The 23,652-nt window shown below is 43.1% G+C and overlaps 1 protein-coding gene across 1 annotated transcript in view; it reads right to left on the bottom strand.

Moving 5' to 3' along the window:
* Positions 1–13,949, bottom strand: part of LOC124142778 (hercynylcysteine sulfoxide lyase-like) — a 34,571-nt gene extending 20,622 nt beyond the window's left edge. The window contains exons 1-4 of the mRNA XM_046511434.2: positions 13,866–13,949; positions 6,800–6,945; positions 3,179–3,321; positions 2,447–2,563 (exon numbers count right to left, since the gene is read on the bottom strand). Coding sequence (XP_046367390.2) covers positions 2,447–2,563; positions 3,179–3,321; positions 6,800–6,942 — 403 coding nt within the window. The 5' untranslated portion in view covers positions 6,943–6,945; positions 13,866–13,949. The remainder of the gene's footprint in view (positions 1–2,446; positions 2,564–3,178; positions 3,322–6,799; positions 6,946–13,865) is intronic.
* Between the last annotated feature and the right edge of the window lie 9,703 nt (positions 13,950–23,652).

The raw sequence follows: 23,652 nt of genomic DNA, 5'->3' as shown, positions 1-23,652 counted from the left end.
TGCAGGGCTTCACATAATGTGTAATTCCTGTGTATTTGACACAACAATTTCTGAAATACAAGCAAAGGTTTTTGATACAGGTCATAACTGACACAACAAATTCACTGAGGACATCTAAGTTCAGACAGAATATTTATAACATTTTCAAAATAGCAAGAGCTCAACTGTGAATAATTTATCATGACTCCCAAATTTAGAAAATGACGCTACAAGAAGCCATCATGACTCCCATTGTAACGCGGCTATGCAAAACCCTGTCAACGATCCAGGGTCCCGGCCATCAGAAGAACTGTGCATGTCACTCTTTTGTAAGGACCCCCCACAATTATTAAGTTCCAGTTTCACCTCCAATGAGATGCTGACCATAACAGTAGAAACATATCGGTCATGAAAGTTAAACAATCAATATTGTAACAGTTAAATGCCTACCCTGTAAATGTTTTTTCTTTCTCATGACTTTCAACAAAACTTGAAGCTATTTCTGACAACCCTTAACCACAAGCAGGGTTCTACAGGACACACAGTATTGTGTCCAGTACACTTACAAATTGTGAATGGGCACAAATGTACGAATTGTCAATATAGAAATGTGTACATACAGAGTTGTGAGTATGGTAGTATTTTGAGTATAGTAATAGGGCTGGGACGGGTAACTCGGGTACTCGGGTCGGGTGGGTACTGAGTAGGACCCGGGTACCCACAGGACTACCCGGACCCATGGTTAGTCATGTGATATATTGTTTAATGATTAAACATATCCAGAACTCTATGATTACAGTACAAGTCACTAATGTTCGCATTTCTTTCTGACTTAGCACCATTGCTTCTGACCTTTATAGGTTTCAATAAAAATAACACTTCAGTCAACTTCAGTGTATGCATGACCAGATCGTTTTATACATATATTTAAATACATTTTACCAGGGTACGCTCAAACTATTTCCAATCGGACATTTTGTACCAAACTCTTTAGACCTGTAGCGGGTACCCGGGTAGGGTCGGGTAATAGCGGGGTGGGTCGTAAATTTGGACTCGTCCCAGCCCTATATAGTACCCCTTCTTGGTGATGAAGTATTTTGGAAAAAGAGATTTTTCTGTATTATGTGCAGTAATAACTCCGGATCCAGTGATCCCTCGCTACAATGCTACCTTGAGGGGTCCAAATAATTGATGAGTGTTATAGACGATCAGCGGTTTAACCGAGGTGGAGTCGTAGGGGTAGAGGACCAACACAACAGTACATGCTTCGCCTACCTACCACAATCTACGCTGCACGTTTCAGAGTTTGAGAAAAGATTAGAATATTGTAATTGTTTTTGATTCAGAGTGTAAAAAATAATGTATTGTGTGTTGCTCAGAAAAACACACAGCATCCCTTAAGCCAATTCAGGTGAACAAGCAGGTAAAACAAACTTGGTCAATAAATTGATGATTAACCATTTTAACTGTATTTCTTGTTTTGCTAGGCATTGTTATACATTCAGAGATATATTCATTTTTTATTTATTGATTTATTCTAACTTTCACGCTGTATTTTAAATCTGATTATGCAGTATTATTTTACTCTGATGCTGTGTTTTAAGCCAGATAATGCATATGTAAATGGACATTTGTTGCAATTAGACCACATCTGTGACGTCATTCTATTGTTTAAAAGCTCCATTATTTTTCAGGAATGGACAGTGGTTTGTATACATTATCTTGAACCAACACTTCAATTAATTTACACATGGAAAAGGCAGAACTATTTTTTTTATATACATATTAAGTGCTTGATTTCAAATTGTGTCGGTAAATATGTTCACATACTCCTTAAATATGTACATAATCTTGTGTGACATCCTGGAACCAATAACAGTGCTCATATTTAAAGCAATAAGGTAAACCTTTGACGAGAAAAATATTCGGGTAAACACATATACCCTTGTTCAGGGCCCTTTAGCTTGTATAGGCCTGGCAGGTATAGGCTATAGCCCTATATGTGAGCGTGGTATACAACAGAATATCTCCACCTTACCCTAATACAGCTCCGCTGTGGCCTGGCAGGTATAGGCTATAGCCTTGTATGTCAGAGTGGTGTACAACAGAATATCTCCTGCTTACCCTCATATAGCTCCGCTGTGGCCTGGCAGGTATAGGCTATAGCCCTGTATGTCAGTGTGGTGTACAACAGCATATCTCCACCTTACCCTAATACAGCTCCGCTGTGGCATGGCAGGTATAGGCTATAGCCCTGTATGTCAGCGTGGTATATAACAGAATATCTCCAGCTTACCCTCATATAGCTCCGCTGTGGCCTGGCAGGTATAGGCTATAGCCCTGTATGGTCAGAGTGGTGTACAACAGAATATATCCAGCTTACCCTCATATAGCAGCTGTGGCCCGGCAGGTATAGGCCATAGCCCTGTATGTCAGCGTAGTATACAACAGAATATCTACAGCTTACCCTCATATAGCTCCGCTGTGGCCTGGCAGGTATAGGCTATAGCCTTGTATGTCAGCGTGGTGTACAACAGAATATCTCCAGCTTTGTAACGGCAGCTCTTCAGGATTGTGTTTATACCTGTGAATGACATACATACTTGTTTGTTTGTTGTTTAATGCAATCAACCAAGGCATGGCACTTGACCACCTGATCCATTTAGTTGCCTCTCACGACAAGAATAGGTTGCCGGAGACACACAATCAACCAAGTATTGGCACTTGACCACCCGATCCATTTAGTTGCCTCTCACGACAAGAAAAGGTTCCTGGAGACACGCAACAACCAAGTCAGAGAGTTTGACCACACGATCAATTTAGTTGCCTCTCACGACAAGAATAGGTTGCCGGAGACACGCAATCAACCAAGTCAGAGAGCTTGACCAATTAATCCTTCCCAATCACAGTGGAGAACACGAGAAATGGGCTTCACACATAGTACCCTTGTGGGGAATCAAACCCAGCCACTTACGAGCGAATGCTTGAACCACAAGGCTACCCTACCATCCCAGTTCAGCAGAGACGGAGGTCCATGCTGTGAAGGACCTGGTAGCTGTGACTGCCTGGTAATGTCACCAATGTGTAAGATTTAGATCATCTGCAAATTGAAGGATTTTTCAGATCCTTACGCAGCGGGGTATTGTATTTGAGTAAATGATCTTATTTTATTGAGATTGAGATCACGCCTCTTGTGTACCTGTTGTTGCGTTCTCAACAAACACCAGGTCCTTGGGATCACAGTGCATGAAGTCAGCTGCTGCCTTCTGTGATTCCTGCCAATACTTGTAGACATTCCTCCGGTACCAGTCATCAGGATGTCTTGACATCTCATCCAGGAATCTGAAGTCAGTACATATTGATATCAGAGTGAGTGAGTGAGTGAGTGGGTGGGTGAGTGCGTGAGTGAGTGAGTGAGTGAGTGAGTGAGTGAGTGAGTGAGTGAGTGAGTGAGTTGGATGCATTGATGTCAGAATGCAGATTGCAATCATTTGGAATGGAAAATGTTTACTATAAGGACAAAATAATGGTAAAGTACTCATGGAAATGAAATAAAACTGTATTGCTGGATTTAATAATCGACACAAAGCATTACGTAGATGTAAATACGAAATAACCAAACAACTTGAAAAGTACTAGTCTGGATTTGCTAGTTTTATCTCAGTGCTCAATACAAAATGTACTTTACAGGAGGTAATTTGTAGGCACTTTCAACATTCAAAAATATTCAAAAAACTAAGTCCAAATTGACATGGCAGAAACAGGCTATAGGCATTATGCAAATTAGCCTGGAAAAAAGTTATCAAAACAACAATAAAAATAACAGATATGTTTATGTACATAATAATAATGACATGTAAGTCGTTGTTTGAGAAGGGAATATGTTACTTTTACGTTCTGATATTCTGACGATGATTCACTATCCCACAATGCCACTCACAAATCACATGCACATGGGTTTCAAGCACCTGTTTTCACCTGTCGTCAAGGTGTCATAGGTCATGGACATTCACACCAGGTTATGCTCAGTTTCACAATAGTCTGTTTTGTTCATATTTTTACACAATTTTACGTGTAAAAAGACATAAAAACCTTTGATGTGCTGTATTTGTGCCAAGGTCCAATTAGTACTAATTGAGTTGTTTGAATATTTATATATTTTGTACATTAACTGCATTTATTAAAAATCTGAGATCGAAAAAGCAGGTTTTTTTCATTTCCGTTAATACTTTAAGTTCCAACAAATCAGGACAGGTAAAATAGCAGTTCCAGCAAATGTACAATTTAGGTCCAGTCACCACAGAGTCAATGTCAGAATGTTACACCTGGCACTAAATACAACATCTAGACTTTGACAGGAAATGGCCACCAGGCTGTGTTCACAGTCACCTATTGGTGACTGAAACACGTGTGACCTTTGCTCTTATTAGAACCTACCAACTTTGTGCAAACTTGACCTGTCAGAATCCACTAGCAATGACAACTCCCACTACCTGGTACCTAGCACCTCATACACATTTTTATTATGAACCTTTGCAAAATTACTTATGTTCACCTACATTGTACCACTACCTACTATAGATGTTCACCAAAGCCCTGATTGGTTTAAATCAGGGCTTTGGTGAACATCTAAACCCACCACAAGGCATGTCCAGCAGAATACAGTCAGACTCTTCCAGTACCTTCCTGAAGATCTGGGGTAGAATAGGTCTTCAGCAACCCATGCTTGATGTAAAAGACGACTATGCTTGTCGTAAAAGGCAACTAACGGCATCGGGCGGTCAGGCTTGCTGACTTGGTTGATGCATGTCATCGTATTCCAATTGCGTGGATCGATGCTCATGATGTCAATCACTGGATTGTCTAGTCCACACTCGATTATTTACAGACTGCCGTCATACAGGTGGAATATTGCTGAGTGCGGCGTTCAACAACAAGCAAACAAACAAACTAAAAAACAATGTGCCATGATCTCATCATTTAGTGGTTTTACTAAAAAAACGGGCCATTATCTCATTTTACTGAAATAATTATCTTATCCCATCATGAGGACAGTTTTCTCTCATCATTGTGTGTTATTTTTACTGAAACAATTGCTCATTATCTCATTTGTTAGTGGTTTTACTGAAACAATGTGGTATTGTCTTTTTCTGAAACAATGGGCCATTATCTCATCAGTTAGTGGTTTTACTGAAACAATATGATATTGTCTTTTTCTGAAACAATGGGCTATTATCTAATCAGTTAGTGGTTATACTGAAACAATGGGTCATTATCTCATCAGTTAGTGGTTATACTGAAACAATGGGTCATTAGCGCATTAGTTAGTGGTTATACTGAAACAAAGGGTCATTATCTCATTAGTTAGTGGTTATACTGAAGCAATGGGTCATTATCTCATCAGTTAGTGGTTATACTGAAGCAATGGGCAATCATCTTTTCAGTTAGTGGTTATACTGAAACAATGGGCCATGATCTCATCAGTTAGTGGTTATACTGAAACGATGGGTCAATTTCTCATCAGTTAGTGGTTATACTGAAACAATGTGTCATAATCTCATCAGTTAGTGGTTATACTGAAACAATGGGTCATTATCTCATCAGTTAGTGGTTATACTGAAACAATGGGTCATTATCTCATCAGTAAGTGGTTATATTGAAACGATGGGCAATCATCTCAACAGTTAGTGGTTATACTGAAACAATGGGTCATTATCTCATCAGTTAGTAGTTATACTGACACCATTGGCCATTATCTCATCAGTTAGTGCATGGTTATAATGAAGCAATGGGCAATCATCTCATCAGTTAGTGGTTATACTGAAACAATGGGTCATTATCTCATCAGTTAGTGGTTATACTGAAACAATGGGCAATCATCTCATCAGTTAGTGCATGGTTATACTGAAACGAAGGGCTATTATCTCATCCGTTAGTGGTTATACTGAAACAATGGGCCATTATCTCATCAGTTAGTGCATGGTTATACTGAAGCAATGGGTCATTATCTCATCAGTTAGTGGTTATACTGAAACAAAGGGTCATTATCTCATCCGTTAGTGGTTATACTGAAGCAATGGGCCATTATATCATCAGTTAGTGGTTATACTGAAGCAATGGGCCATTATCTCATCCGTTAGTGGTTATACTGAAGCAATGGGCAATCATCTCATCAGTTAGTGGCTATACTGAAGCAATGGGCCATTATATCATCAGTTAGTGGCTATACTGAAGCAATGGGCAATCATCTCATCAGTTAGTGGCTATACTGAAGCAATGGGCCATTATATCATCAGTTAGTGGCTATACTGAAGCAATGGGCAATCATCTCATCAGTTAGTGGCTATACTGAAACAATGGGCCATTATCTCATCAGTTAGTGGTTATACTGAAGCGATGGGCAATCATCTCATCAGTTAGTGGCTATACTGAAGCAATGGGCCATTATCTCATCAGTTCGTGGTTATATTGAAGTGATGGTCAATCATCTCATCAGTTAGTGGTTATACTGAAACAATGGGCCATTATCTCATCAGTTCGTGGTTATACTGAAACAATGGGCCAGTATCTCATCAACAGATTTTAGTGAAACAATTCATTGGGACAATGAAACTCCTTTTGACATACATACACAAGCATTAAAACATAAAATAAAGCAATATCATGATCAAACAAACCAGTGAATGAGTGAGTCGTGGTTTATGCCGCTTCAGTATGTCAGCTTCATCTTTTCATGTCAGAAAACTAAGACAAATTAACACATACAAGAGATCAGATCTGCCTGGTTACAGAAATTATTCTCACAAATGATCAGCTATACCTTCGTCTTACTTGCTGGACACACTTGGGAACACTGCCGTAAGACCCATGATTGAGAAATGTCTCCCCTTCCTGGAAAGAGAAGTTCTCTTCTCTCATCTCAGCCCCGAACTCCACCGCATCATTCAGACCTTCCAGTTCCATCCTCTGGAGATAAACATGGATATCATAAGTTACTGTGAGTTGACCTTCAAGCCCCACGCTAAGGAGATAAACATGGATATCATAAGGCTGTGAGTTGACCTTCTAGCCCCATGCTAAGGAGATAAACACAGATTTCATAAGGCTGTGTGTTGACCTTCTAGCCCCATGCTAAGGAGATAAACACGGATTTCATAAGGCTGTGAGTTGACCTTCTAGCCCCATGCTAAGGAGATAAACATGGATATCATAAGGCTGTGAGTTGACCTTCTAGGCCAATGCTAAGGAGATAAACATGGATATCATAAGACTGTGAGTTGACCTTCTAGCCCCATGCTAAGGAGATAAACATGGATATCATAAGGCTGTGAGTTGACCTTCTAGCCCCATGCTAAGGAGATAAACATGGATATCATAAGGCTGTGAGTTGACCTTCTAGGCCAATGCTAAGGAGATAAACATGGATATCATAAGGCTGTGAGTTGACCTTCTAGCCCCATGCTTAGGAGATAAACATGGATATCATAAGGCTGTGAGTTGACCTTCTAGCCCCATGCTAAGGAGATAAACATGGATATCATAAGGCTGTGAGTTGAACTTCTAGCCCAATGCTAAGGAGGAAAAACACAGATATCATAAGGCTGTGAGTTGACCTTCTAGCGCCAATAGTGTTGGCTGGTTATTAGCGGTACGGACGACTCCCGAGTTACCTCCCTTGTCTTCGCTCTTCTCTCGCTCATTATTTTGTACTCGCCTCGTGGTGTTCGGAAATAAAACCTTTCGCAACCGAAAAGCCTCTCCATCTTGTGTCCCAATTGTCAGTGGCCTAAGAGTGTCCGTCAAACCTTACTGGCGTGGTGGCAGTGCTACGGACAAGTTCCCACACCTGACATTCGGTTGGATCGTGCAAAACACTCAAAGTATCACAATCGCTTCACAGCAGACGATCGGTCAGTATTGCTTTTACTGGATAGCACAAGTTACACCCTCATCATGGCTAGTACTGCGAGAGCACCTAAACAGTGGTGTTTAACCAAACACGAGACAGTTAATTCATTTGAGAACTGGCGTCAAAATCTTTTGTATACATTGTCACTAGATCGGAACTTTGCTCCATTCCTAGCGACAGGTGCTACATGGCTCAAGAAAACCGCCCATGCTCCCTTGCGTGGATTTACGGATGATAATGAGGAGGTTCCCGTCGCGTTGCGACGAACAGCTCTACAAAAGGTCAGTGCCCTGGAACTAATGCTTGGACAAGTAGCCAATTATTGCCCCGTTATCTCAAGGAACACTATGGTGAAGAATTCTACATCCATTGGTCAGATCTGGCAAGTTATCAGACTCCATTATGGATTTCAGTCTACCGGAGCTCACTTCATAGACTTTTCTGACATTAAGCTTGACCCTGAGGAACGCCCAGAAGATTTATATCAGCGCCTCATGGCCTTTATTGAGGACAATCTCTTGCGTCGGGAGGGTGCTATTACGCACCATGGAGTGATAATCAACGAGGACGAGGAACTTTCTCCCACTTTAGAGAACTTTGTTATACTCACATGGCTACGATTGATTCACCCTGAATTGCCAAGACTGGTCAAGCAAAGATATGGAACCGAACTACGCTCACGGACCTCAGCTTCCATCAAACCGGAAGTCTCACAGGCGCTTTCATCTCTCCTAGATGAAATACGGACAGGGGATGACGTGAAGATTATGAGGGCTGCAGCGTCCTCAGATGGCAACCGAAGATCTCCATTTACCAACAGACCTCCAAAGACCTCCCCCCAACGCCCAAACAAGATGTGCCCTCTGTGCAGCCAAGCTGGTCGTTCAGACATACGCCACTTCCTCAGTGTGTGCCCACACCTGCTAGAACGGGACAGGAAATACATGACGAAGGCTAGACAGATATCGCACATTTTAGACATAAACGACAATGACAATGAGGAGACAGAGGATGTTATCACCATCGAGCCCCCAACATCATCTAAGTCTAACCTCTCAGCACTTAGGATCCAGGTCCGCCAATCTCCATATATTGATGTTTTCCACCATCATCATGGTGTCCGCCTCACACTCGACTCTGGAGCAACCGGCAACATGATTCGCCTGTCAGCCGCAATACGTCTAGATGCTAAGATTACCAAGTCATCACAGTCAGCCCATCAAGCAGATGGATCCTCGCCCCTAGAAGTCGTTGGAGAGACCTGCATGACATTTGCGCACGATGACAAACAGTTTTTGTTCGAAGGCTTGGTGGTTAAGGACCTCGATGTCGATGTCATTGCAGGAACCCCCTTCCTTGAGTGCAATGATGTGTACACTCGACCAGCTAAACGACAAGTGCACGTCGGTGACAATGCTACATATACTTATGCCTCTACCGACGAACCGACCACTCGTCACACTGTGCGGCGTGCAAGCCTTATACGAGCTCCCCGTGTTGTACAGTATGGCCTGGTGAATATCTGGAGGTCAGCCTTCCCGACGACATTTACTCTCAAGATGGAACCGTGGCAGTTGAGCCACGTATCGACTCTAGACAAGTGACTACAAAAGACGACTACATGTGGCCTCCACCTAGCCTCTTAACAAGTGTCTCAGGCAGGATCCGCATCCCAAATTTGACTGATAGTCCACAGGCCGTGAGACGACATGAACACTTTTGTCAAGTCAGACCAGTTGCTATCCTACCGGACAACAATGCGACAGCCCATGACCCTCCAACTTCGTGTCTTAAAACCTCAACTGTTCATCACCAGGGCGCAAACTACTCTAGCCATGTCAAGTTAGATCCTGATTCTACTATTCCCCCATTGGTAGTGGCCAGTTTCAAGTCGCTTCTTGAAGAGTATGACACTGTTTTTGACCCCCGGTCCCAGGGTTATAACGGGAAGTCCGGTCCATTCCAAGCTGTTGTGAACATGGGACCTGTACTACCGCCGCAGCGCAAAGGACGTGTTCCCCAATATTCCAGGGACAGACTTTTAGAACTACAGACAAAGTTCAACGAACTCGAAGACTTGGGTGTCTTCGTCAGACCTGAGGATGCCAATATCTGCGTAGAGTACTTAAACCCATCCTTCCTAGTCAAGAAGTCTAGCGGAGGCTTCCGGTTGGTCACTGCCTTTGCAGACGTTGGACGTTACAGTAAGCCACAACCATCCCTGATGCCTGATGTTGACTCAACGTTACGCCAAATAGCCCAATGGAGACACATCATTAGCACAGACCTCACAAATGCCTTTTACCAGATTCCACTCTCACGTGAGTCTATGAAGTACTGTGGTGTAGCTACCCCCTTCAGAGGAGTGAGAGTCTATGCCAGGTCAGCCATGGGCATGCCGGGGTCAGAAACTGCTCTTGAAGAGCTCATGTGCCGAGTGCTAGGAGAATTACTTGAAGAGGGAGTAGTTGCTAAACTTGCTGATGACTTGTACTGTGGTGGGGATACCCATGAAGAGCTCTTACATACATGGAAGCGTGTCTTACAGGCCCTACACCGGAATGGTCTCCATCTGTCAGCCGCTAAGACTGTTATCTGTCCTTCTACGGTCACGATTCTGGGTTGGATATGGAACCGAGGCACCATTCACGCTAGCCCCCACCGAATAGCGACCCTCTCGACATGCGCTCCTCCAGAGACAACACGGGGACTTCGTTCGTTCATTGGAGCTTATAAAGTACTAGCCCGTGTCATTCATGGATGTGCCACCCTCATTTCACCGTTGGATGAAGCCTTAGCAGGTTCACAAAGCAAAGACAAAATCATATGGTCAGACGACTTGTCAACAGCCTTTGCTAAGGCCCAGGCTGCATTGAGTTCCAACCGTACTATTGTGCTCCCACGTCCGGAGGATCAGTTATGGATCGTGACCGATGGTGCTGTCAAGTCTCGTGGTGTCGGAGCAACACTTTACGTCACACGCGACAGTAGGCAACTTCTTGCAGGTTTCTTTAGTGCCAAACTTCGTGGACGCCAGGTTTCATGGCTTCCCTGTGAAATTGAAGCGCTTTCTGTTGCTGCGGCCACGAAACACTTCAGCCCCTTCATCATCCAATCTCACCACAACACATGCATTCTTACTGACAGCAAGCCTTGTGTTCAGGCATTTGAGAAATTGTGCAGGGGTGAATTCTCAGCGAGCCCACGCGTATCAACTTTCCTTTCCACAGTCAGTCGATATCAGGCTACTATTCGTCACCTGGCTGGATCGGCAAATGTACCCTCAGACTTCTCAAGTCGGAACGCCCCTGATTGTACTGAGCCAACTTGTCAAATTTGCTCCTTTGTCCGGAAAACTGAAGACTCGGTTGTCCGTACAATGTCAGTTCAAGAAATCATCGCCGGAGATGCTAAGTTACCCTTCACCAGCAGAGCTGCGTGGCACGACATACAATCTGACTGTCAAGATATGAGAAGGACCCATGCTCACCTGCTTCAGGGTACCAGGCCATCTAAGAAGCTCACCAACATCAAGGATGTCAAGAGGTATCTCCATTCAGTCACCATAGCTAAGGATGGATTGTTGGTTGTGCCAAGAGTTGAACCTCTAGCCCCAACTCGTGAACTCATAGCAGTACCCCGCAAAGTCCTAGATGGTTTACTCACATCCATACATATCCAGTTAGACCATCCCTCCTCCCACCAACTTAAACAGGTAGTGCACCGTTTCTTCTATGCTCTCGACATGGATAGAGCTATAGATCAAACAACGAAGAGTTGCCATCAATGCTCATCATTACAGAAGATGACCCATACCATCATAGAACAGTCGACCTCTGATCTCGACCCCCCAGAATCAATAGGTACGTCGTTTGCTGCAGATGTCTTGAAGCGGTCACGACAACTCATTCTTGTCTTGCGAGAAACAGTAACCTTGTACACCAGCGCATGTCTCATCGAAAATGAGAGGGGAGATACACTACGCGATGGTCTCATACGCCTTTGCGTTGAACTCAGACCATTAGACGGTCCAGTAGCTGTGATCAGAACAGACCCTGCCACCGGATTTGCCTCTATCATCAATGATAAGCTCCTTCACAAGCACAGAATAAATCTTGAGATAGGGAGAGTGAAGAATGTCAATAAAAACCCTGTTGCCGAAAGAGCCGTCCAAGAGCTAGAAGAAGAACTTCTATGCCAAGATCCTTTGGGTGGCTCTGTCACAGTTCTGACGCTTTGTGTGACCCTAGCCCGGTTGAACGCTCGTATACGGGGACGGGGCCTATCGGCCAGAGAAATGTGGACACAACGGGACCAATTCACTAACAGTCATTTACCTATCAGCGACAGGCAGTTGATAACTGACCAACATTCCCAGCGTTCCAGTAATCACCGCCACAGCCAGAAGTCAAAAGCCCCGAAGGGAGTTCTACCCTCTAGTGCCCAGGTACAGGTTGGTGACCTGGTTTATCTTCACACAGACCGTAACAAGACTCGAGCTAGAGACCGCTACCTTGTGGTCCACTCAGATGGTTCTTGGTGCAACATTCAAAAGTTTGCCGGGAAGCAGTTGAGGAGTGCTTCATACAGAGTGAAACAGTCTGAGTGCTTCACAGTACCTAATTTCATGCCGCTGACGTCAGTACGCACTCATGCAGGGGCCAATGAGGATGACGACACTGAAGGAGACAAGTCAATGGCAAGCTGCCATCAACCACCAGACCCCCCTCATATTCCTCTAATCCTTTCTAGTCCTCCAGAGAATGACCCTATACCTGAGTATCAGACTCATGAGATGCCTGCACCAGCCTGCAGTCCCCCTACTATCCAAACAGACCAAGAAGATACAGTCAGCGATATTCCCGGCCACGTCTACACCTCTGAACCCGTGACTAGTCAGGTACAGACACAGAGGTCCCCACACGCTCACGTCATCTACCCAGCCGTTTACGTGACTACGTCCTTGACTGATATAGACAATCTGTGAGTTTATTCTCAAGCGAGTCATTGTGGACTCACACAGTGTGTTCGGCAGAATAATCCCATAGACTTGAGGGTAGTCTACCCTATGACGGTCTATCCTATGCTTCATACATTTTGTTTGTCACTATTCCCATAATGTTACCTTTTCTCGTACATTATAGGCAATGTTTGTGTTACATTTAGTTCACACCGCGGTTAGTGTATGGTGCCACCATTATGTCCATCCCAGGCAGAAAGCCCAATTCTTTACTCAGTTTCTGTTACTGGCCTTCTGGAGAAGGAAAGAAGAAGTTACGCCAATAGTGTTGGCTGGTTATTAGCGGTACGGAAGACTCCCGAGTTACCTCCCTTGTCTTCGCTCTTCTCTCGCTCATTATTTTGTACTCGCCTCGTGGTGTTCGGAAATAAAACCTCTCGCAACCGAAAAGCCTCTCCATCTTGTGTCCCAATTGTCAGTGGCCTAAGAGTGTCCGTCAAGCCTTACTGGCGTAGCCCCATGCTAAGATAAACAAGGATATCATAAGGCTGTGAGTTGACCTTCTAGCCCCATGCTATGGAGTAAAAACACAGATATCATAAGGCTGTGATGCATATGTCATCATATCCCAATTGCGTGGATCGATGCTCATGATGTCAGTCACTGGATTGTCTGGTCCAGACTCGATTATTAACAGACCGCCATCATATTGTTGGAATATTACTGAGTGCGTTCAACAACAATCAACATTCTCTGTTGACTTTATTGACCTTAGAATTGTAACAGCTGCTTATTGTTACTGACCTAGTTTTCGTAAATGACACCGTTGTCTCGAACGTGCAAACAAATACTAAATCTAGGTCAGCTGATTGAAATTAGGACGACCGTCAACATAATCAAACGTTCACTTCATTGTTTGTGACGTTCTAACTTGATATCATTGGATGAAATAAGAACTTAAATAAATATTTATGCAATGTTATTGCTAAACTGGGTTTGGTATAATTTTCGGCCTACCTCCTTTCTCCAGCCGTGGCGCCCTGTTTTGAGGTCAATCGGCTCCACTCGGCGATGTTCTGTATCTCGTGCCACACCCACGGATACAAGTTAAAACGGAGCAGTGCAAAACGGACTAAAGAACTAGGTCAAAACGCTCATGAATGCTTCAACCCCCATGGTGCCGGGGGCCGTCAGCTGGTTTGGTACACCGCTCAGTACCGCACTGTGATGACGTCGAGGATTCAAAAACCTATACATTGTATCAAAAGTGTTACAACGTTCTTATTTCTTCACACAGTGTAACCAAATTGTATAACATGCAACTCGAGTTGATTGTCTTTCCAACAGTATCTAAAGTCAACAATTGGTTGGTTGGTTTGTTGTTTAACTCAGCAATATTCCAGCTATATGGCGGCGGTCTGTAAATAATCGAGTCTGGACCAGACAATCCAGTGATCAATATCATGAGCATCGATCCACGCAATTGGGATCGATGACATGCATCAACCAAGTCAGCGAGCCTGACCACCCGATCCCGTTAGTCGCCTTTTACGACAAGCATAGTCACCTTTTACGGCAAGCATGGGTTGCTGAAGACCTATTCTACCCCGGAATCTTGACAGCGGAACAAGAAATTCTTGACAGGACCAACGTGGAAATGAACAAAGGCAGCTTGGTTTGAGAACGAATTCGAAGCGACCTCAGCCAGCGAGTGTTTCGCTTGCAAGCGGCTGAAAGTTAGCAAGGCGAATCGCTGTACATCGCTTGCAAGCGATTGGCGCTTTGCAACGCACTCAAGATCAGCTGTTTGACTTGACGTCATCCACGTCACAACACGCGAGGTCAAATCACGCGTCTATCAGCCTACACAAATAAATTACATTTTGTAACGTCACTGAACGAAAAAAATTAAAGCGTTTGCACATTGCTGACTTTTCAAATAAGAGTTAAAGTCTTGCAATACTTTATCATACGTTAATCGAGAGAACAGTCTTCGTCAATAATTTGTAAATTTGATATCAGTTAGATCTAATATTCATGGCAGAATGTTGGAAATACGACGGCTGTCGTGCAATAATAATATATTCCATTTATATTCAGATTTATAATGTGTATTTGACGTTATATTTACATACACAATTGATTATCAGTTATCTTGTACAATCACAGCACGTACCATGTACATTAGACTCACGGAAAATACTATTTCAGCAAACCAATCAGCCCCATTATCATTGTTTCAAAGAAAGAAAAACAAGTCGAAATCGAACTTTACAGCACACCGTATCTATAAGCGGGTAACCAAATGCAAAAACGATATTGCTGTCATCATTTTAGAAGTTATGTTGATGTTTACAATAGTTCTAATATGTTTGTATCGCGTGTATCGTCGACAGAGACCCGTAAAGATCCGGGGTAGAATAAATAATACTTCAACAATCCATGCTTGCCGTAAAAAGCGACTGTGCTTGTCGTAAGTGAGTGAGTGAGTATGCTTTAACGCCGCTTTTAGCAATATTCCAGCAATATCATGGCAGGGGACACCAGAAATGGGCTTCACACATTGTACCCATGTCGGGAATCGAACCCGGGTCTTCGGCATGACGAGCGAACGCTTTGACCATCAGGCTACCCGACCGCCCCTGCTTGTCGTAAGAGACGACTAACGGGATCGGGTGGTCAGGCTCGCTGACATGGTTGATACATGTCATCGTATCCCAATTGCGTGGATCGATGCTCATGATGTCAATCACTGGAGTGTCTCGTCCAGGCTCGATTATTTATATACCGCCGTCATATAGCTGGAATATTGCTACCACATGTGACCGACCTTAACACAAATTGTTTTCAATCTGGCGTCGACAAGTTTAGAATTAGTTTATATCAATGTTTGAAAATATACACTCATTTTTCTCACAGTGAAAGTTGGAAGCTCACAATAAGTACGAAAATGTCATGATGCCTTCGTTTTCCGAGCTAAACAGGCCTGAATTATCCCCCTTAGATTATGACGTAATTGGTGCCAATTTAACTTGGTCCCTGGCTTGTCTCAACGCAATAGATATCAAGTACCAGTTTATCGTGAGACGACATGGCATCGATACATTTCCTGATTCCGAAGAAGTATTCTTGACCCATCAAGAAATCGGAAAGCCATACGCTTATGAACCTACACGAGGCAGTTTCGCGGTATGGAAACGATGAACATGAAGGGGCAACAAGAGAAGACCCGCATAACCTGTTGTGTCACCCCACCCCGACTCGACATCTCCACAATCACCAGTGACACTGTGGTAAGTATAACCCTTTATGTGTGTGTACCTAAATTACCTATATGGCCCGACAGGGTTTCCCCTGACCCGTGAAAATCGGGGTAGAATAGGTCTTCAGCAACCCATGCTTGCCGTAAAAGGCGACTATGCTTGTCGTAAAAGGCGACTAACGGGATCGGGTGGTCAGGCTCGCTGTCTTGGTTGATACATGTCATCGATCCCAATTGCATGGATCGATGCTCATGATATTAATCACTGGATTGCCTGGTCCAGACTCGATTATTTACAAACCGCCGTCATATAGCTGGAATATTGCTGAGTGCGGCGTTAAACAACAAATCAACCAACCAACAAACCTGACGCAGGATTCTTGCGTACGTGACTCTCAATTAAGGAAAAGTGAGTGAGTGAGTATGGTTTTACGCGCTTTTAGCAATATTCCAGCAATATCACGGCGGGGGACACCAGAAATGGGCTTCCCACATTGTACCCATGTCGGGAATCGAACCCGGGTCTTTGGCGTGACGAGCGAACGCTTTAACCACTAGGCTACCCGACCGCCCCCAAATTAAGGAAAAATACTTCCAGAAATAAATGATTGCGTCATGACTGACGCAATTTAAAAATATCTATGTAGTTTTTGAAAGGCATTTAGAAGTGATACCCATATGGAAGAGAAAATAAGGATGTCAACTTCTTTATTATGAGGAACACAATGTTTCGGAGAATATGCTTACTCCTTCTTTCACCTGATGAAGGAGTAAGCATATACTCCGAAACATTGTGTTCCTGATAATAAAGAAGTTGACATCCATATATTCTCTTCCTTATCTATGTTGTTGTTTATATATGAAATGTAAAGCTTCGGACGTCTTTGTTGTTGCTAATAAACTGTATTCAACCAGGAAATATTACGAGTGTTTATAATTCGGCAGACATGCAACATCGATTCGCTTGCATTTGGGATTTCCCCGGCATACTTATTAATTCTAAATTTAGCCATTTACCCCTCTCGCGAGAAATGTTTCGCGCTGTTGATTGGTTGAAGCATTGCTCCCTGGAGGGGTCAGTACATTCGTTGTGTTAGACATTTCCATGTGTCACGTTGGCCGACAAAAAGAAACAACTTGGTTTGGGAAAATTTCTCAAATTTAAAGAAAATGTGAATGAAAAGTCTTTAAAGAAAACGGAAGAGATGCGCGATAAAAACAATTCAAGTACTGTTAGTGACACAGAAGCGTCTAGTCCAAAGAAACCGAAAGTAATTAAGTCGCTTTTTCCGCACGGAATGGCTGCCAAAATTCTTGTGGCTATGATACGAGCGTGGAACGGACGGAATGATATGTGACATTTCTTTGAATGCAAAACAAAACAATCCTTTTGTGCAAGGCTGCCCAAATTACCAACATTCAACACTCACCCGACATGAACAATCGCAAAATCATGTTGATTCCATTAACATTTAAGAATTGCAAAGACATTTTGAAACCGCGGAAGCAAACGTACAGACTGTTGTGGAAGACAATAGAAATGCACAAACCGAAGCACATGTAAAACAACTAAGAACTGTTTTTTTTGTGATGGCAAAACGTAACATTTTGTTACATGCATTTGAAGATTTGATGGAAATGCAAGTTGAAAACGGGATTAGCAATTGCAACAATTATTACAGAAAGCACGGAATTGTTGACGAGATGGAACAGTGTGTGTTTGATGTGCTTGCAAAAAATGAAATTAAAGCTACCCGAGACAGTCCCTTCTTTGGTGTCATGGTAGATGACGTGATGTGAATGTAGAAAAAAACTTGCTATCTATGTTAGGTACGTTGATGTAAACACTGGTGAAGTTAAGGTTGGCTTGGCTGGAAATGAAAACGTTCATGATTGTACTGCTGCAGGGAAAGTCTGATCGAATTTCTTCACAGAAAACATCTAGTAAATGAGAATAATGACAATTTCTACTGAGTAATGGGATTTGGCACAGACGGTGCCGCTGTCATGACTGGGCGATTAAATGGGTCGGGACCCGTCTTCAGCAACCCATGCTTGCCGTAAAAGGCGACTATGCTTGTTGTAAAAGGCGACTAACGGGATCGGTTGGTCAGGCTCGCTGATTGGTTGATGCATGTCATCGATCCCAAGTGCGTGGATCGATGCTCATGATATCAATCACTGGATTGACTGGTCCAGCCTCGATTATTTACAGACCGCCGTCATATAGCTGGAATATTGTTGAGTGCGTTGCATGTGCAACGATCCACTCGCAACCTTTCAAAACGCACCATCATTGGACGCTGGTCCATCCGAGGAAAATTTGAAATTATTCTGAACTCTACTCTCAATTCTTGTTCAAATCAGACGACTAAAGGTGGCAAATATAAGGCATGGTTAATGCACGAATGTCCTGTCGGTCGGGAACCCGGTTAACACTATTGTGCTACAAGCAGATTGGCACAGAAACATCGTCAAAGAAATGGGGCAAGGGACCGTCCAAGGTCTGGACGTTCGCACGTGAAGAACGGAACCTGCTCTTTTGGCGACATCCCTTTGCCACAAACATCTATCTGAAAGAGAACTGGATGCCCCATGCACAGACAGTTGTCATCATGGACATTGTGGAATTAACTCAAAGCAGCAGGTTTGAGGTCAAAGAGGGTTATCAGATCGGCATGGCAGGGGCCGTTTGGCGTGGTGTTTGGCAAGGCGTGGCTGGAATCTAAGGTCATAGAGGAAGATCCACTGGTCGAAAGAGAGCAGGTTCTTCTTGCGTGTCATAGAAGGGAGTTTTCGGGTCTTGTGGCAAAGTGTTTTTTTTGTTTTGTGTTTAACACCGCACTCAGCAATATTCCAGCTATATAGGGCAAAGAATCAACAGCACCGCGTAAGACCCGTCTTCACGAAGCATATTGTACCATATATGGTCTATATTTCCCGATATCTTCTCAGAGACACAAGCATAGTGTTCTTGGGGGCCCATTCCGTACTTGACCCGTGAACAGCCGGGGTAGAATAGGTCTTCAGCAACCCATGCTTGCCGTAAAAGGTGACTATGCTTGTCGTAAAAGGCGACTAACGGCGGTCAGGCTCGCTGACTTGGTTGATGCATTTCATCGATCCCAATTGCGTGGATCGATGCTCATGTTGTCAATCACTGGATTGTCTGGTCCAGACTCGATTACTTAATGACCGCCGTCACATAGCTGGAATATTGCTGAGTGCGGCGTTAAACAACAAACAAACAAACAGCACAGCGTAAACGTCCATGACCACTCGTATTCGGGGTGCAACAATATACAAATCATAAAACATATTCATAGTTATTGTAGATGACGAATAAGAAATGGTTTGATTATCAAATGTCAGATTATTTCAAAACTTGTGATAACAGCTGCAGGTCAAATTAGTTCATTTATTGCAATACAATATTTCTTTTTAGTATGATGGAATCATGTCGGGTTTATGTACTGTGTATATTCCATAAAAAAACGATAATAGTGATGATCAGTGATATACTGAACCAAATTAAAAACTTCACAATCCTAAAATTTTAACATTTTGACAAGTTATCATTGTGGTCCCTTGTTGTGTATTGAAACAGTAATGGACACGTATTGTCGTCAGGTAACATCCGTTTTTGTGCAGGTGAATCAGCACTATAGTGGCAAAAGTGGTTTTTCACGTGCAACTGGTCACGTGGCCATAATACCGGACGTGTTTTCAGCCATACTTGTTAGCAGTCATTAACACAAAAGAAAAACACAAGAAAACAAAAGTCTTTACGGCCATTTGTCATGCCACGCCTTTCAAATGTGCAACGTGCCATCGGCATGTTGCAGACGGGAACGTCCGTAGCTGAAGTCGCAAGGACGATGGGTTGTAGTCGACGGACTGTTTATGATTTACAGACGCGTCTACAGCAAACGGGTACCACCGCTGATCGCCCTCGGCCAGGTCGACCTCGTGTGACATCACATGCAGAGGATCGTCAGATTGTCTTACGTCACCTCCGTAATCGATTTTTGACGGCTACATCAACCAGAAATGAACTGTTTAGGGGTAGATTGAGTGCGCAAACTGTTCGAAACCGTCTGAGAACTGCTCACCTTCAAGCACGACGGCCATACTGCGGGCCGATTCTGACTCAATTACACAGACGTTAACGTCAATTGTGGGCACAGCGACACTTACGATGGACTCAGAGGAATTGGAATAAAGCCGTCTTCAGTGATGAATACCGATTTGATCTTCGATTTGCGGATGGTAGGGCGAGGGTGTGGAGGCGCCGTCATGAACGTTTCGCCCAGTGTTGTGTACAGTAAGTTGACAGATTTCGAGGCGGAAGTGTCATGGTGTGGGGTGCTTTCTGTGGCAATGCACGTGCCAGGCTTCTTGTCATCCGTGGCAACCTCAACGCTGCTGCTTACCGCGACCAGGTACTGGCACCAGAACTTCTGCCTTTTATGGCAGCACATGGACCCGGTTTGATCTTCCAACCCGACAATGCCAGACCCCACACAGCAATTTTGACAAGGAATTTCCTTCAGAATGCGGGAGTCAACGTCATGGACTGGCGACCTCAATCCCATCGAACACGTCTGGGATGCTCTTGGCAGAAGTCTGCGCACTCTCTAGAACCAACCACAGAATTTTCAAGAATTTGGCACCATTTTGCAGCAACAATGGCGTCGTCTGCCCAATCATGTGTTCACAAGCATCACAAGGTCCATGCGGAGGCGTTGTGTGGCAGTTGTCAACGCACATGGTGGCCATACACGCTACTGAACTTGTGTGCCATCAGATTCTCGTGCTTGGGACTTATGATTTAAACTGTTGATGTTATTACCGATTACCGTAGGTGCTTGGAACAAATTATGGTTACCACCGTTAATAAAATCCTTCTTTGGACATTAATGATTAAAAATTACCTTCTCTGATACATTTGTCCGTTGTATATCATATATGGGATTACTTTTAAAGATGTGAAGTTTTTAATTTGACTCAGTATATAAACTGATTACCAACAGAGATGTTACCAGTAGTATAAATGTCACCACACAAAAGAATGTTTGTAAAAGTTGTATTCACTATGTTGACCAATAGTATTGTTTTTTTGTTTTTTTTGTTTAACAATCCAGTGATTGACATCATGAGCATCGATCCACGCAATTGGGATACGCATCGATCCACGCAACTGGGATCGATGACATGCATCAACCAAGTCAGCGAGTCTGACCAGCCTTTAACGACAAGCATAGTCGCCTTTTACGGCAAGCATGGGTTGCTGAAGACCTATTCTACCCCGGATCTTCACGGATCTCAAACCCAAAGAGTTCTAGAACCTGTACTTTACTAAGAAAGTGTTATCCCAACTGCATCATGTGTCACTTTGCGTGTGTTAACCTACACGCTTTATTCATTCGTTTTACGATTCATGACTATGAGGCAAACTGACAGAAAAATAAGGATTTATGATGCTCAGCTTTCTTAGGAAAAATCAGTTGAAGTTACAAACCAATAAAAATATTTTTTTCAAATGCATATTCTAAAAAAAAGATTCTTCTGGACGTATTTTAACAATCATTTTCGGCTTCTGTTGGCGACTAACGGGATCGGGTGGTCAGGCTCGCTGACTTGGTTGATGCATGTCATCGATCCCAGTTGCGTGGATCGATGCTCATGATATTAATCACTGGATTGTCTGGTCCAGACTCGATTATTTACAGACCGCCGTCATACAGCTGGAATATTGCTGAGTGCGGCGTAAAACAACAAACCTTCAACCACACTTTTGGTTTGAGCCCCATCCGGGATTCGAACCCACACTGCGGTGCATTGTGTGTTCATCGCTTTCGGCCATGAGAGCCGTGCCTATGTACATTTGTCAGGGTGGTACACAAAGTATGTGATCTAGACTACCAGTTGTCGGACTTTCCTTTTCGTGGAAGCCTCGGTGGCTGAGTTGGTTAGATCGCTGTCTTTTTGTGCTGGCGATTAGGTGCCTCACTCTGGGTTCGAATCCCGGATGGGACTCAACCAAAACAGTACTGGAAAATGTACTTCACTAAGAATGTGTTATCCCAAATATAAGATTCGTTTACATTTGACCACTTTCTGAATGGCATTGTGTGTTCACACGACATGTGTTTTTATCCCCCGCCCAACTTTGGGAAAATCTTAGAAATTTATATTTTTTACGTTTCCATGGCAACAAGATGGACTTAGGTTCTGTGAGGACAGGGTTCGTTTCCGGAGCATAACTCATAAACCGTTCAATATTTTTTCATGACACTTTGCAGGTTTGTCAGGTACATGCTGAACTGGTGCCTTTTGCTATTAAGACATTTTAGAAATGTTTATTTTTTACGTTTCCATGGCAACAAGATGGACTTAGGTTTCAAACTCTTCTTTTTTTCACAATTTCCATGACATGTTCCACCTCGGTTAAAAGAGGTTAGGGTTTGTTTAGATTTAATTATGTCATAAATTCTGCAACAGGGGCGGGGGATATAGCCACGTTAGTGGCAAACTCTTGTTAATATTGAAAACGCGCAGATATTAACACGACCCGTACTCAGTTATTTATCACACAGCCATAGCATATTGTGATTGTAATAACTCCCCGTGTCTAAAGGCCTGGTCTATTTGCCATATGGTAGTTTGATATGATCCTATATGGTGTTTAAATATGATGATTATATCTGGGTGCAATATTCATGAAAACTCACTTAATCATCATGAAGTTTGAGTTTCCGTTGATCATGATGCATGTCACGTGTTCTTGCCTATTACAATATTGCATTTATTCACACATATATTTTGTTCTATTATTCAAATACATTTGCAGATCCAACAGGTGTGGTGTTTTATTATCGTGAAATGTAATAATACTATTTCAAAAATCGTAATTATCTAGTTTCATATTCACCCCCTTCAAAATATTATCACACGTTGGGTTTTCTTTTCTCTCTCTACAAAACACTCTCAATTGTAGTAGGGATACCTACCAGAGATTTCCAGCTGTTGCTCACGCTAGTATTGTTTCATCAATTATTCACTCACTGAAATCTGTGAAATGTGGTACTTATTATGCGAGGGGTATCACAATATGTTTTGAGCCTAGCATACATGGAACTGAAATATTGTCGAGCTTTAATGCTTTTTGAAAATGTTTCGAGCAAGAGTCGCTGGATCCAGGACCCGTATTTATAAAAACTCTTAGAGTTGGAAATTTACTCCTAACTGCCAAAACTCCTAAGAGTTCACTCCTAACTCCTAAAAGTTACTCCTAACTCCTAAGAGTTACTCCTAACTCCTAAAAGTTACTCCTCCTTTAAGAGTGGTCATTGGCACTCTTTATCTACTCAGGTAAACTCTTAGAGTTCCAATATGGCCGCCGCCGTGCAGCTGCGACATCGTAGAAACCGTATATTTCGAGCTCGAAAAGATGTGTTAAATGACCTTACTGATTATGAACTTATTGACAGATACAGACTCAATCGTGCCGGCATAAACTTTGTGACAAATCTTGTAAGG

Source organism: Haliotis rufescens, unplaced genomic scaffold (assembly GCF_023055435.1).
Source record: "Haliotis rufescens isolate VD_foot unplaced genomic scaffold, xgHalRufe1.0.p SCAF_59, whole genome shotgun sequence".
Taxonomy (NCBI): Eukaryota; Metazoa; Mollusca; class Gastropoda; order Lepetellida; family Haliotidae; genus Haliotis; species Haliotis rufescens.
The sequence above is the reverse complement of the archived record's forward strand: the minus strand, read 5'-3'. Positions and strand labels throughout refer to the sequence as shown.